General features: G+C 42.0%; 2 protein-coding genes across 4 annotated transcripts in view; one reads left to right on the forward strand and one right to left on the reverse strand.

Moving 5' to 3' along the window:
- Positions 1-548: 548 nt before the first annotated feature.
- Positions 549-15,697, reverse strand: MGME1 (mitochondrial genome maintenance exonuclease 1). 3 transcript variants are annotated; one of them, XM_006143636.3, is made up of 5 exons: positions 15,266-15,697; positions 14,159-14,730; positions 9,798-10,014; positions 1,407-1,539; positions 549-1,025 (listed from the first exon to the last, which is right to left on the reverse strand). In XM_006143636.3, exons 2-5 carry the CDS (start codon positions 14,664-14,666, stop codon positions 864-866), a joined length of 1,020 nt encoding a protein of 339 aa, XP_006143698.1. In that variant the 5' UTR covers positions 14,667-14,730; positions 15,266-15,697; the 3' UTR covers positions 549-863. The 3 variants fall into 3 exon arrangements, with proteins under 3 accessions (XP_006143698.1, XP_006143699.1, XP_006143697.1); XM_006143637.3 differs by having other exon boundaries at positions 14,159-14,722; positions 15,251-15,697; XM_006143635.3 differs by having other exon boundaries at positions 15,251-15,697.
- Positions 15,698-15,801: 104 nt separating this feature from the next.
- SNX5 (sorting nexin 5) overlaps positions 15,802-15,874 on the forward strand; it is a gene marked incomplete in the record, with an annotated part of 26,754 nt that continues 26,681 nt past the window's right edge. Inside the window, 1 exon segment of the mRNA XM_014585981.2 lies at positions 15,802-15,848.

The following is a 15,874-nucleotide window of genomic DNA, read 5'->3' on the forward strand; positions in this document are numbered from 1 at the left end:
GTATGTTAAGGTGGTATGTCAATGACATGGTGAATACGGTCCATTTTTTTAGACAGCAATATGTAATACAGGCTAAGTAATCACATATTTAACAACAAAAGTTAGACATTAAGCTTTTTTTCCCCAGCTAAAACACAGAGGACCCTCGCATGTTTCAAGACCCCGTGCAGTCAGTGGTAGCTGGGTGACGTGTGTGCTCTTTCCTCATATACCCTGGAGGTGTGTGATCCCTTCCCTCCTGGTCAACCCTGGGGAAATGCTTGGCACACCAAGTCTCCCTGCCTTCCAATCTTGATTCAAAGTCTGGGCACCCTGCCTGGAACACGAGCCTGACTGCAATCCTGCTTTGCCTCTCTTCAGGTGAGTAATACTCACACGTATCAAAATTGGTATTTTGTGCGCTGAAGTCCAGTTCTTTTTTTTTTTTTGAGAGTTTTTTTGCTATAGGCTGTGTATGCTTGCCAGAAAGAGAGAGAGGAAAGGAGAAATCACCCCTCAGGGGCATGGCCATGCAGCAATCCCTTCTCCTCCATTCTTCTTTCGGGATCTTGGGCATGCATGCACACGTGCCTGGCTTGAGTTTAAGCCACCGGGTCCGGGACTCAAATCGTGGTCTGCTATGTGGGAGTCCTGCGACATAGCCATTATGCCAACTGCTGGTCCTGAAGTCCGGTTCTTTAGAGCTAGACTTTTCTGGCTTCTTGGTTTTTGTGGTGGCACTAAATTTCAACCAATTAATACTTCTGCTTGTATTAACGCAGATCACAGACTCAGTGGTACCCCCATTTTTAGTCAAAGTGAACAGCAATAAATCTTCCTAAACTATGAGAAAATCTGAATGTTCCCAAATGGTGTCTTGCTCCCTAACCTGGTTTCTGAATGTGCTGGCTCTTTTCCTTTTCTGTATATTCCTCTAACCGAAGAAGCCACTTGGTCCAGTATTGGGAACAGAGTTCTGCATCCATCAAATGGGCGTGGGCGGGGGATCCGTCTTTGTAGGCCACCACAATTAAGCCACGTTGGACCTAAAGAGAAACACAGGGCAATTGCAGTATTTCAACAGAATTTAGGTGTGTTAACTTCTTACTTTAGGACAAATCCAGTTTACTTCTTAGTTCAGGACACACTATCAGTATGAAATAATCTACACTAACATCTCCTAACTCAGTTTCTACGTGGGCTGCTCAAAGACTTCGCCAGGACACCTGAGAACACAACGATGACAGATAAAACAATGAAGAATGCACTGTGACCATTAAAGAACTATTAAAATAAAAAAGGTCAGAAGGGGTTTCTTTCTAAAGTGGGAGGACAGGAACAGAGTAAGTGGCCGTAAAAACCATGAGGTAAGGAGCTGTAAGCGAGCACTGAGCGAAGCTCTGTCGGCAGAGGCCCAGCGTCCTGACCTGAAAGCTGTAGTTGGTGTCGTGGTTTACGGCCCCCATGTATGCCACAACTTGTAGTGGGTTGTCAAATGTGTTTCGGAGAAAGGGCTTTGGTTTCTCTGATGTCTTCCAATCAATCACGCACAGCTTGCCCCTAAAGAGAAACCAAAGGAAGCTTTTGTAGGCAATAATTTGAAAACCTAGCAGCCCAACTCTCCCAGTTTACTATTTACTTGTCGCTCAAGTCAACAGCAGCACTATTTAGCTGACTGCTACTTCTATTCTCCACTTCACAAAACGGGCTTTGACCTCAATTCAGGTCAGTTCTGAGCCCATCAGGGACTACGATCAAAATGCTGCCTGAAGTGCCCGTGTGAAAGCTGTGATTTCTACACTTTCTTTTAATTCTTTTGGATCCCCATAGTCTCCTTTCCCTTAACAGTTGACACAGGAACTGAAACGTTTTATTGTATTGGATGATTTTGCTCTAAATATCACAATGAAACACAACAGGTTGGTAGCAGTTACCATTATCAAACATTACAGTGCTTCAAAATTTCTCTTGCTCAGAAACCAAGGCTAGGGTTCAAATCCATTGACATTTGAGAGACACCAACTACATGAAAAAACACAAATATGAAAACCTGTCACCACCCTAAAAGTTTACACAGAGATGAGTGTCTATTAGGATATTGGGACAATTAAAAAGAGAAACAATTCCTGCCCCTTTTTTTTAGTTTGGGGGAGAGGGGCTCAAATAACCATTTCTCCTCGCTCCTCCTGGTGAGATTTTATTCTTGCTGACTATGGATATCAAAAGGATCACAGGGCAAGTGGGCTGACAGCTGGCAACTGTTAAAGGGCTCTATCTGTTCAATTTGTCTTTCATGGCTTCAATTTCAAAACCACAGTTCACAGGGAGATTTTGTATGAAGTGTGTGTTACTTACATGTCACTATAGCTCTATGTAGAGGTGTAACTTACATAAATTATTTTAAGAACAGTCTAGAGCAGCATTGTTTCAAAGAAATAAAATGTGGGGCCGGACAGTGGCAAGGTGGTAATGCAAATGGACTCACACAGTAAGGTCACAGGTTCACAGGTTTACAACCTAGGGCCTCCCTATATATGTCGGGTACACACATGATCTGGGTGACTGAGGCTGGAGCTGAGACCTGTTAGGGGTGCTTGTCTCTAGCTTTATTTTTCTGTCTCTCTCTCTCATGGATATAAATACATTTAGAATAAATAAATAAGAGCCATGTATATCATTTAAAATTTCCTGGGCTAGCAGATGGTATAGTGGTCCAGGTGCTGGACTCCCACATAGCCAACTATAGTTCAAATCCCAGACCCAGCAGCTTGAAACTCATGCTGGGAACATGCCCCGAATCCCAAGAACAGAATGGAGAAGGACTGCAGCATGACCATCCCCCCTTGGGGATGATTTCTCCCTTTCTGTCTTTCTTTATCTCTGTGTCTTCAGAGAGCACATGTGCTCTATAGCAAAATCTCTCTCCATAAAAAAATTTTTTTCTTAGTAGAAACATCAAAATGGAGAAAAGGTCACAGATTAAAACTTAATATTTTATTTAACTCAACACATCCAGAATATTATCATTTCAATGTATAATTAATTTATTAATGGGACATTTTACTTTTTTTTGTACTAAGTTATTGAAATCTGGTTTATACAGAATTACAGTATACCAGTTTAGACTGGTCACCTTCAAGTGCTCAAAATTAGCCACATGTGTTTGGCAGCTATTCTACCAGTGCCGGTAGTGCTGCTTTATAATATTGCCACGGGTAACAATCTATGCAAATAAGACCCTAATGACTGCTGTTCTTGGTTCTCTCGTTTGAAAAAATCAAAATGCCTTTTCTTTGAGAAAGGTTTGTATTTTTAAATTTATTTACTTTCTCTTTATTCATGGTAAGGCATATGTGTGCACATGTGAGGCTGAGACAGAGATGAGCACCCTCCAGAGTCTGGTCATGCTGTAATCTCTCTCTTCCAGGTCTCAAGCCTGTAGAATCTTGGGCACTCCCACTTGTGCACAACATGTCTTATGCTGACCAGACCAGGGATTTGAAACATGTTTGCCATGTGGGCTCTAGCTTCTTTTGAGCAGTGCCTTACTGCTGCACCATGGAGCCAACGCAAAATAAAAAGATGGCCCACTGTTCATATCAATTTATTATAACTGCAGCAGAACTTAATAAAATGAAAAAAATCTTAGTAGCATACTGAAAACTACAAAACATTGATGAAAGAAATTGGAAACAACACAAATACAGGACCAGCAGGTGGCATGGTGGTTAAGTTACCGGACACTCCCACATGGCTGATCATGGTTCGAGTCCTGGACCTGGTGGCTTGCTTTCTCACTTGCCCTCTCTCTCTGTGTGTCTCTCTCGCTGGTCAAATTAAAATAAATAAATGAGTAAATAAAATAAATAATAAAAAATAAATAAAGTAAACAACACAAATAAATGGTAAGATATCCTAGATTCATGGATTGGAAAAATTAACATTGTTAAAATGCTCATACTGGCTGGAAGGTGGTGTGGTGGTTAAGGGTGCTGGACTTCTACTCGGCTGACTGTGGTTCGAGTCCCGGACCCAGCAGCTTGCTTTCTCACTTTCCTTTCTCTCACTCTGTCCCTCTCTGGTCAAAATAAAAAATAAGTTTAAAAAAAAAAAAAAAAGCTCATACTACCCAAAGTATAAAATTCCAATGTCACTTTTCATAGAAATAATAAAAAACAATCCTAGGGTTTGGCAGGTGGCATGGTGGTTAAGGGCGCTGGACTCCCACATATGGCTGACCACAGCTCAAGTCCTGGACCTGACAGCTTGCTTTCTCAACTTTCTCTCTCACTCTGTCCCTCTCTGGTCAAATTAAAATAAGTAAAATTAAATTAAATAATTCTTAAAAAAAAAGCCCTAAAATTTGTATGGAGTGCACGGGGTACACACATCAAAAGTTCCTGATCCAAGTCTGGAGACTTACCTGGATATGTTGAGCATGCATGTGCCCATGATCTGGGGCTGGCTAAAGACTGGCAGTGAATTGCAGTGTTTGTGTCCAGGCCCTGTTGAAGATACTGTATTTATCTATCTACCTATCTTTTTCTCTCCCTATCTCTTTCACTCATAGAAGAAATAAATAAACAATTTTTTTTTTTTTTTTGGTATGGTACCACAAAGATCTCAAATAGTAATCTTTTTTTTTTTTTTCTGAGAGAAATTTTTGCTATAGGGTATATGTACTTGCCAGAGAGACAAAGAGACAGAAAGTGAGAAATCATACCACTCCCCTAAGGGGAGGATGGCCATGCCGCAATCCCTTCTCCATTCTCCTCTCAGGATCTTGGGCACACATGCACATGTGCCCAGTGTTGAGTTTTAAGCTGCCAGGTCCAGGACTCAAACTATGGCCAACTACATGAGAGTTCAACAACCTAACCATTACACCATCTGCTATCCTCGGCCAAAGCAATCTTGAGCAAAAAGAACAATGCTGGAGGTATCACACTTCCTGATTTCAATATATATTATAAAGCTATTGTTATCAAACAACATGGTACGGACATAACAACAGATATACCAACTAATGGAACAGGATATAGCCCAGAAAAAAAATCTATGTATTTATAGTCAGCTGATTTTCAACACAGATGACAAGATCACACAATAAGGAAAGGACAGGGACCAGCAGATAGCGCAGTGGTTAAGGTGCTAGACACTCCCACATGGCGCTGACCACGGTTTGAGTCCTGGATCTGGTGGCTTGCTTTCTCACTTCCTCTCTCTCTCTCTGTCTCTCTCTGGACAAATTAAAATAAATGAATGAATAAATAAAATTAAATAAATAATTCTTTTTTTTTTTTTTGAGAGATTTTCACTATAGGGCGCGTGCGCTCGCCAGACAGACAGAGAGAGACATAGAGACAGAAAGTGAGAAATCACCCTCCAGGGGGCATGGTCACGCCGCAATCCCTTCTCCTCCATTCTCCTCTCAGGATCTTGGGCACGCACGCACATGCGCCCGGCGTGAGTTTTAAGCCACCGGGTCCGGGACGCGAACCGCGGTCGACTACATGGGAGTCCAGCGACATAGCCATTACGCTAACTGCTGGTTCCCTAAATAAATAATTCTTTAAAAAAATAAGGAAAGGACAGTTTCTTCAACAGATGGCATTAGAAAAACTTGACACTCACTTACAAAAAAATAAAGTTGGACCCTTATCTCAAACCATATACAAAAATCAAAAATCAACTCAAAATAAAAAACATAAAGACCTAAAACTAAAGTGACTAGGAAAAAGCATAGAGAAAAAGTCTCATGACATTGGTTTGAGCAACAGATTTCTTGGCTAGATCCCTAAAACCACACACGACAAAACCGAAAATAGACAAATGTGATTTCCTCAAGCTTCTGACCAATAAAGGAAATAATTAACAAGGAGACAACTCACAAAATGGGAAAAAATATTTACAAACCATCGATCTGATAAGGGGTCAATCGTCAAAATATGTAAGGAACTCAAACAACTCAGTAGCAAGAGAACAAATAATCCTATTAAAAAAATAGGGGCTAGCAGGTGGTGTAGTGGTTATGGTGGCTGGACTCCCACATGGCTGACCGTGGTTCAAGTCCCGGACTTGGCAACTTGCTTTCTCACTTTCCTTCTATTTGTCTCTCTGTGGTCAAACTAAAAAAAAATTAAAAAATAAAACAATGGCATTAAATAAAAATGACATTCTTTAAAAAAAATGGACAAAAGGATCTGAAGATATGAATAGCCAACAGATCTATAAAAACAATGAACATCTCTAACTATCAGGAAATAGCACGTTAAAACTACAACAAGATATCACTTCACACCTTTTAGAATAGCTGTTATCAGGTCAGCTTCATGGCCTGGAGGTTAAGGGAGCCAGATCCCACATAAACAACCATGTGGCCTGAGTCCTGGACCCAGAGGCTTGAGAAACACACCAGATACATATGCATGGGTGTCCAAAATCTAAGAGGGAGAGATGGAGAAAAAATTATGGTGTGACCATTTCTCATGGCAGAGTGTTTTCTCCTCTGCCTGTCTGTTTCTCCGGTGAGCACAACCACCCTCTAGCAAAATAAGTAAATAAAAACAGCTATTATCAAAATTACAAAAGATAACCCAAGTGTCCATCAGTGGATGAATGGATAAAGAAAATGTGGTATAAATACACAATTGAATACTATTCAACCTTAAATAAGAAGAAAATTGTTATTTGCAACACAGATGAACCCAGAGGCCATATGCTTAGTGAAGTAAGCCAAGAACAGAAAGACAAATACTAACTGGTTTCACTTGCATGTGGAATCTAAAACAGTTTAAGTCAAAAGCAGGGTAGAATGGTGGTTACCAGAGGCTGGAGTGGAAAGGGGAAAGGGGAAATGTTGGTCACAGAGCACAAAGTTTCTGTTAGGAAATACAATTTTAGTGATTTATTATATGCATGGGGACCATAGTTAATAATAATGTATTATACATTTTAAAACTGTAAAAATAGTAAATGTTAAAGATTCTTATCACACACACAGAAAAATGAAAGCAGGTGAAATGATAGGCATGTTAATTAGTTTGATTTAATCTTTCCACAATGTATACATATATCAAAACATCACATTTTACCCCATATATACAAGAGCTTGTCGAAGATAAGAATAACAAGTTTTTAGATTCATAACAACATAGACCCTCATTAAAATTGCAGAAAGACGGTTCACAAATAGTTATTAAACGAAAAGAAAAGCTGCTCAGCCTTACTTCTATGAAATGTATACTGAAAGTAACGATGTCATCAAAATTACTAACACTATGTTTTAAAGGTGTTCACAAATAAGAGCACTCATATCTACTGTAATTAAAAATGCACATTTAGGCAAGTACCAGAGAGCAATGGCTTGATATCCTGGGTGCAAGTGGTAAGTGCCTGGGAGATCTAAGAGGTACTCCTGCCGAGACTCACTTCAGACCAACTGAATTTAACACTGCTGTATATATTACCCATCCAAAACAAACATAAGACCCTGTTGAGGAGATGCCTCTCTGTCTACAGCTCTCAGGAAATTAAAAAAAGTGAGGGGGGAAGAAATGATTGTGCATATGGTCATAAAATGTCTCAGGAACACAATAACTTTGTAAAGAATTTAAATACAGAGTAAATGTGGGAGACTTTTTGTTAAGATTAAAAAAAAAAAAAAGATTATCCTGAAGCCCTGGGAGTACAGGTACATGCCACTGTGCCCAGCCTTGAGGATGGGCTGGAAGACAAACCTGGGGCTACCATATGACTACAGCTTGTGAGCAGCAGTGTAAACCAGTGTTGGGCTAAGACGTCTAAGTTCATGATACAGCACAGGTGTGCAAGAGAGAGAGTGAGGGAAACAGAGAGAAAGGCAGAGGGAGAGGTACGGGAGTAACCGCCACAGGGCTTGGTCACACCACGGCTCCCTTTCCTACAGGCTGCCAGGATCCTGGGCACACATGCACATGTCTGGCATGTTTTTGAGTAGATAGGGCTTGGGCCCAAACATGGTCAGCATTTGGCTTCCACCTCCACAGTCTAGTACGCTACTGACTGCACAAGAATCTGGGCTGAGACTGTTTTTGCACATTTAAATTTCTACCAGAGGGAACATGTGCTTGCTAGAAAGAGAGGGAGAAGGTACCCCCATGGGGAAGGTCATACAGCAATCCTTTCTTCTCTAATTCTCTCTCCTTTTGAGATTTCTGGGCATACATATACACACACTCAGTGTGTTTTTCAAGCCACCAGGCTTAGGACTTGAACAGAGTGGTCTTGGGACTTGAACAGAGTGGTCAGCCACGTGAGATCTGGCTGCCCTATCCACCAGGTCATGGGCTGGTCTCAGTCTCACTCTATTTATTTATTTCGGTTATAGGGCATGTTAACTCTCCAGAGAGACAGGGAAAATGAAAAATCACTCTCAAAGGCATGGCCACGTCTCAATCCCTCCTCCTCCACTCTCTTCTTGAAATTTTGGGCATGCATGCACCTGGGCCTGGCGTGATTTTCAAGCTGCAGGGTCTGGGACTGGAATCATAGAGTTGGCCTTGTAGGATCCAGTACCTTAGCCTCTGTGCCACCTGCTGACCCTGAGACTCACTTTTAATAGCTTGAATTAACCAAGTGCCTCAAGTACCCACTAAAAATTCTTTTTAAGTTCTTCAAATCATAGTTTCAAAAATGTTAACATGTTCATATTCTCAATGTTCCTACTCTTACTCAAAGAGCAAGAACCACATAAATAGCAATGTGGTTGTATTTTATAATCCCGATGCAAATAATTCTGTGTCAGAAACTTCTTACAGGCCTTAGGTGGAAACAACTATCTGACTCCCTTAGTTAATCAAACAGGCAGCCCACATCATCCTATTCAAGTTTTTGGCAGGCAGGGCTCCTCTCAAATAGGAGGCAGCTAATGGCACAAGGTGTTGCATGGTCTGAACACAATTTCCAGATGAATGAATGCTTCATCAACATTTCAATTTATCTAGAGCTCCAAGGGTTGCATGCAAAGATTTCTCTCCTCATCCTATTCTTATTGCCCAAGTGCTTTAATCGAAATAGGGGAACCTGCAGGTTATAGCTACTCTTGGAATCTGGAGTAACTGGAAAAACAGTATTGCCGCAGCCGTTTAAAAACAACCACTGCCTGGAAGCCAGAAAAAGAGCTGCATTTCAGAACCTACTGATCATGGTACTATCTTTAAGAAAACAGGAAAGAAAATGTAGGAATCAAAAAGAATTTTAAGGCCAGTATCTTGCTTGGGAGAAGAGGCACATAGGATGTAAAACAGAAAAATTGTTTTCTCTATCAAACAGTTTGACTTTAGGACTGACAAGGATTACATAGCTCCTGTACCCTATCTATTGTCACCTTCTGCCTCTACAACCTATTCTTTTTTTTTTTGGAGAGATTTTTGCTATAGGGTGCGTGCGCTCGCCAGAAAGACAGAGAGAGACAGAAGGCAAGAATTCATCCCCAGCCATGCCACGCCACAATCCCTTCTCCTCCATTCTCCTCTCATGATCTTGGGCATGCATGCACATGCGCCCGGCATGAGTTTAAGCCACCAGGTCCGAGACTCGAACCACGGTCAACAACATGGGAATCCAGCGACGTAACCCTTACACTATCTGCTGGTCCCCTCTATACCCTATTCTTTTACTTACTGTGTAGGTCTTGAATTTAAAGAGGAAGAGGCCACAGTAACTACAGGAACACCTTGAAGTAAGAGTTAAGAGGAAAAAGTACCTTCAGCAGCACCATCTGTCCCACTCTGCACTAATTCACTTCCACATTGTGATGGAAACAATCTCATACTTACTGATACTCGGCCACACAGTCCAGCAGACCCACATAGTTTAAGTGTTCATGCTGAACAGCGCTTTCGAGAGCTCGAACTCCACCGACATCTTTCAGAATATGCTGGACACTTTCAATATAGCCAGATTCAAGATTTTCATCTCTCTTTTTTAAGGTTCCCTGGGGTGAAAGAATGCTTTCCAAGGATTCATGGAACTGTTTGCCTTGTAAAAAGATGTCTGAAAAGAAAATCAAGGGAAAAAGAAAAAACAAGCAAAACAAAACTCAAAGCTAGTACTAAAAAACAAATACAAAAAAAGATACTAAGATACTTCTGAACATTAAATACAGAAATTACTTAAAAGTGACAACCCTCTTTGACACCATATTTGAGCTTATGAAATCCAAAAATACACTTTGAAAACCAGAGGGATTAGAATAGTTCAGGGAATAACATGAATTAAAATATTTCTAGTGGAATTAGGCCAAAGCTAGAATGAAGATCTAGGGGCTATAGGACCATATCTAGTTTATGGTATTGTGTATTTAAATACCTAGTCTAATATGAAGTTTTGGGAAAAGTTGTAACTTTTTTTTTAATGTAAAAATGTTATCATGACTTTTCCAACAACCCAATAGTTAGCTACTGTGATAAATGCCATTAAAAATCTGGGAAACAGGCTAGTCCTATAGCCTAGCGATGAATGGAACCAGATCCCACCTGCCTAGCAAGTTTGCATCCTGGCCTTATTGACCTGAAAAACAATCTGGGTACGTGTGTGTGCCCAAATTCTGACAGGATGGAGAAATGAAGATGAAGGGATTGCAGCATGATGGGGATGGGGAGGTGCTTTTTTCCCTCTCTCAGGTGCACATGCACATCTGGCAATAAAAAAAAAGGGGGCTGGCAGGTGGCACGGTGGTTAAGGGTGCTGGAATCCCACGGCCGACTGCGGTTTGAGCTCTGGGCCTGGCAGCTTGCTTTCTCACTTTCTCTCTCTCTCTCGTACTCTGTCCCTCTCTGGTCAAATTAAAATAAATAAGTAAATAAATAAATAAAGTTAAAATAATTCTTAAAAAAAGAAACTTGAAAAACTGTATTTCTGTGTACAATTCTTTTTACAAACAAACTTAATATAAACATAGGTGGGGGAAAGTCTTTTCTTTACAGGATTGCAAGTGACTGGCAAGGAATGAAAACCATGGCGCACAAAAATTAAAAATAAACTGAATGTGAGATTTGGAGGGAGGACAGAGAGGAAAATATGTAATGTGACACTCTCCCCCTCTACGTTAGTGCTGGAACAGTCTGAGACAGTTGCTGTGTTCTGAGATTTTTTATTCATATACACTCAAGAAAAGGGAACACTAAAACATTCTACTAATCAAGCAATATAGTCACTTGATTCTTAAGGGAATCAAGAGTGGTGTTACTATGTTAAGTAGCAACCTTGGTGCATTCAAAATATCATTTAATTTTGAAACACAATAAACTAACAAAATAAGGGTTATTACTCTACATTTTAAGGAAAGAGGCCCTGCCTGAACAAAAGCAGAAAGTTGGACCTTCAGCTTGGCACCAGTTAGAGACCACCCTCTAGATACACACAGAAACAGAGAAGGAAATACGCAGGATTAGAGATGGACCCACAGAAAAAGAGGAATATCTCATCCAATGAGGTAAACCAGGCTTATAATTGTGTAGTCTTTTTTTTTTTTTTTTTTTTGACAAAGACTTTGAAAGGTCAGTTCTTCCTTTGGTAAAAAAGTGAAATTGATTTAGGAAAATTACTTGCGAGAGTTAAATAAAATTCAATTTAGGAACTAAGTTATTCTACTTGGCTCGCTAAAATTATTAGCACATCAAAGACTCACAAAAAATGTAAGATGGAAGGAATTAAAACCTAAGGAGAAAGGACTTACAGACTAGCTTAATGAAGCAGAAGACATTAAAAACAATAAGGCACTGGGTCTGCCAGTGATGTGGTGGTCAAGGCAGTTGGATTCCCACAAGGCATGTGCATTCCAGTCCCAGAACCTGTGGCTGGAAAAACACAAGGGGTATGTGTGCATGAGTACCCAAAATTTTGAAAGGAGGGAAAGACCTGGTGTATGGGGGGGATTGTAGCATGACCATGTCCCATGGGGGTTGCTTCCTCACCTTCCATCTCTCCCTCCATCTGGTGGTATCCTCTGGCAAATTTAAAAAAAAAAAAAAAAGAGGGGAAAAGATGCCTGTACTAACTGTTAGGCAAGCAGACAATTCATTCCCAACTGTAAACTTAACCTCTAGCTATGTTCTTCATGTAAACATGACCACAAATATAGAATCTAGATTACAGGAGTCCTCAAATCTAAAGGTCAGAACATTAAACATGATTCAATTTATAAAAAAATTTAGGGGCTAGGAGGTGGCATGGTGGTTGAGGCACTGGATCCCACGCAGCCATCTTTTAGTTCAAGTCCCAGACTGGTGACTTGAAAATCAAACCAGGCACATGTGTGTGTACCCAAATCCTTATAGTAGCCTGGAGAGGGGATTGTAGCATGGCCATTCCCCTGGGATGGCACACATACCCTATAGCAAAAACTAAAATAAATAAATTTAAAAATGATTCAATAATAAGATTTATTGCAGGTAGTATTGGAGTATTTACTCAATAAATTAAAGGAAAGAAAGTGAAATGTTTCCCAGCAGAACATGAAGTGCATTAAAAAAGGGTCATGATATTCTGATATAACTAGCAAGATGCCTGTTACTTTAGGATTAAGAAATAAAGCTAAGCCCTTTCCATTATAATCAATGCTTAAATATAACTCAGAGTAAGCTAGACCTTCTCATCCTTGCCAGTCTTCAAAACGTGAACCGATGCGTGAGCAACTGCTTAAATGTTTGACTGATGCTAGCTCTGGGCATATCTCTATGTTCTGGCCTCAGGTAAGACCAGGCAGATAGGAATGGATGACTCCAGTATTGAGGAGAATGCCTCTCCAGTTCCATTAATCCATTCAGTGAGTTCTGATTCACTTTTTCTGGATTTTTTGGGGGGGCCATACACTAATCTGCATGCAATTAATTATTCATTTTAAGAGTAATTCTGCTCATTTCTTAAGATTGGTACTGAGTTAATCAAGCAGAATGGCATGGAAAACCACCTTTGTTTTTCCTCTCTGCCTGGGATATTGTGGTTCATTCATATTCCAAACAGAAATTCCTCTCTATCTAGAAAGCCACCATAGCACTTCCTTACCTTGTGCCAAGAGCTACAACCCCTAGGGTTCAACATGTCCCAGCAGATTTCTGCCTTTATTTTTTAACTTATTATAGATGGGCCGGGAGGGTGGGGGTGGCAGGTAGAGAGCCACAATCCCTTCTACATTCTGCTTGGGTTTGAGGCATACTCACAAACAACACTGTTGGCAATGTGGGATCCAGCCACCCTAATCACACCATGGACCAGCCTCTGCCTTTGCTTTTCTTACCGGTAATCTGAGCATTCCAGAAGACTGTGACATCCCTGACTTAAGGAAAATCAAAAGTATCCATTTAAAATTCAAGAGGTATAAATAAAACACTGTAAAATGCCATTAAAAGCTTTTTATGTTGCTTATTTAGAAAACAGAAAGTGGGTGGTTGTTACTGACAATCAAGCCTAAGGTGGCAGTTAGCCCCTGCATGAATTCCTCATCCCATGCAACTGAAGCACGTGCGACCATTTTTGCCAAATCCAGGTACCACCAATATATACTTAGCATTTTTCTTTGAAACATGTGACCACGGAGATAGAGGGAGAAGAGGAGAGACTAAGGCAGGTATTCTGACTGCGTCTTGCCAGGTCTCCGTAGCTGGATTATAGGCACATTCTCCATGCCCAGCCTCCAGGTTGGACCAGAAATTGAACCCTGGCCTAACAGCATCTGATTTATCTCAACTTATTAAGATCTAGATATAAATCATGTGCTCTGGCTTGTTGCCAGGAACTTTAAACTTAACAAACTCAGTTGACACTGATGTGGAGCCATGGGTATTTACTAAATTCTGAACAGAAGGTTTAGTAAACTAGACTCTTATCAGGTGACCGTTTTTCATAATCAAGAAAAATAAGCAATTCCAATGTTTGTAGCTTATGAAACAAACTGTGCGTATCATTTACTCAAATGACTTGACTTTTATGGTTCAGTTTCATCTGTAAAATGGGTATATGCCCCCCAGCGTTAGCATGAAGATGAAGTAAATATATATAAAGTGTTGCCTTATGCTAGTAATTATTATTTGAAAGTATTTTTTCACTAGAAAGGTTAAGAAGCCTCATTCTATTGACAATGGTGGTCTCCATTCTAGAAAACATAGTAAATAAACAGAACCAGGAATGAGAGAATTACTTGAAGTATACTCTGCAAAGCCATCTTCTCCCAGATCCTGAATCATCCGCTGTTTCCACCGCTCCAAATAGAAAATTTGTTTCGATGTCATGGTCTGCTGAAGAACCCGGGTCACACTTGGTATCACTTTCCTTTGTAAAGGGATTTTCAAAGGCACAGAAGGATGGCTTGTATTTGGTTTTTCACTTCTCTCGGGATTGAAGATAGGAAACCAGTTTTGTGGAACTCTCCTTTCATCTTCTGTTGGGGACTTATGATTACTCACGGGTCCATAGAGTAATGCATCTTCTTGGAACAATGATTCTGGGGTCTGAGTAAGGCCTCGGAATGACAAGACAGACTGTACCAAATGAGAATACTTTTCTTGGTCCACTTCTTCATAAGGGTTCCCTTTTTTCTTACGGCCCCATGAATAAGAGGAAGTAGAAAAATCCACAAGGGGGGCTGGTTGTACCAAAAAAAACCTTGAATTTCTGAGATGTCTGCAAATGATCTGAAATGCCTTCATCTTCAGACTTCTTTTTTACTTCTCTCTCCTTGCAAGGTTGATGGCCTATTTAATTTCTGTATCCCTAACAAAGAGAGGAGGTATTAGGGACCAGGTATGTTATTTGAACCAATGTGAAAGCTGCATTAGAATGACACTGCACACCAAAATCATATTCAATACACTTTTTCAACATGTGTGGACAAAGCTATTTCCCAGGAAATACCATAAAAGCAAGACTATGAAATGTGAATTAGAAGACTGAGAGAAGACGTCCCCGCACCGATTTGAAATGGAACGCCCACGAAGGGAGGAGCATAGTTAACAGGCAAACGACCAAGCCCACCCCCGAGCGGCCACTTCCTAAGTATCCGGCATGGATGTTTCTCGTCTCATCCTCACACCTCTAACCGGGGTACTATTATGACCCCGTTTTACAGGGGTGGAAATCCACTTTCACAAGGGATCACGTGCCCGGTCGTAGGCCGGAGCCGGCTAGCGGCGGTTCCATGACCCCGGGAAGGCGGCCTCCCGTTCCGCCCCGGGTGGGCCCTCGGGCGGTGTCTGTGTCAGGGAAAAGACGACCTCATGAAAGGCCAGCCTACCGCAAGGACCGGCACCTCGGAAGCCGCTCGGCTCTGGTCCCTCCAGGCGGGAAACTTTCAGGCGGCGTATTTTCATCCGTCCCGCGCTCGGTTCTGGAGTAGGCCCCGCCCCGGAGAGGCGGTCCCAGCACACATGGCGCGATCACGCCCCTCGCTCCCCGCCGCTCGCAGTTCGCCGCCGCAGACACCAGCTCCGTGGGGAGCCCCGCCCCTCAGGCGGAAGCGCGGGCGCCCATAAATCGCGGCCTCGAGCTCTCACGAGATCTTGCTTACGTCACCACAGGTCGCCATCTTGGACTCGGGCTAAGTAATAAATTCCCCCCGCACTAGAGCACGGTCTTTCTCGAGAGGCGCCTCAGTGGGAGGGGTGTGCAGCTCTGCGTGGCCGACGCGGTTCTGCAGTCGGCGGTCCCCGCGTGGTGCGGAGCGAGGGTAGGCCTCGCGTGGCTTATTTGCCCGACTCCAAAATGGACGGCAGCGGGGACAGGGGAGGCGGCTCTGGGAGAGCACGTGGCGCGCCGCTCGCCTGCTCCGGGGCTGCTGGGATGGTGGCGGAGTCCCGAGGCCTCCCGGCGCCGTCGGGCAGGGAGGCCAGCGGCGGCGGGGGCCGGGCGCGCCACCGCG

The sequence above is a fragment of the Tupaia chinensis genome, unplaced genomic scaffold (assembly GCF_000334495.1).
Source record: "Tupaia chinensis unplaced genomic scaffold, TupChi_1.0 Scaffold000101_1, whole genome shotgun sequence".
In the NCBI taxonomy this organism is placed as follows: domain Eukaryota; kingdom Metazoa; phylum Chordata; class Mammalia; order Scandentia; family Tupaiidae; genus Tupaia; species Tupaia belangeri.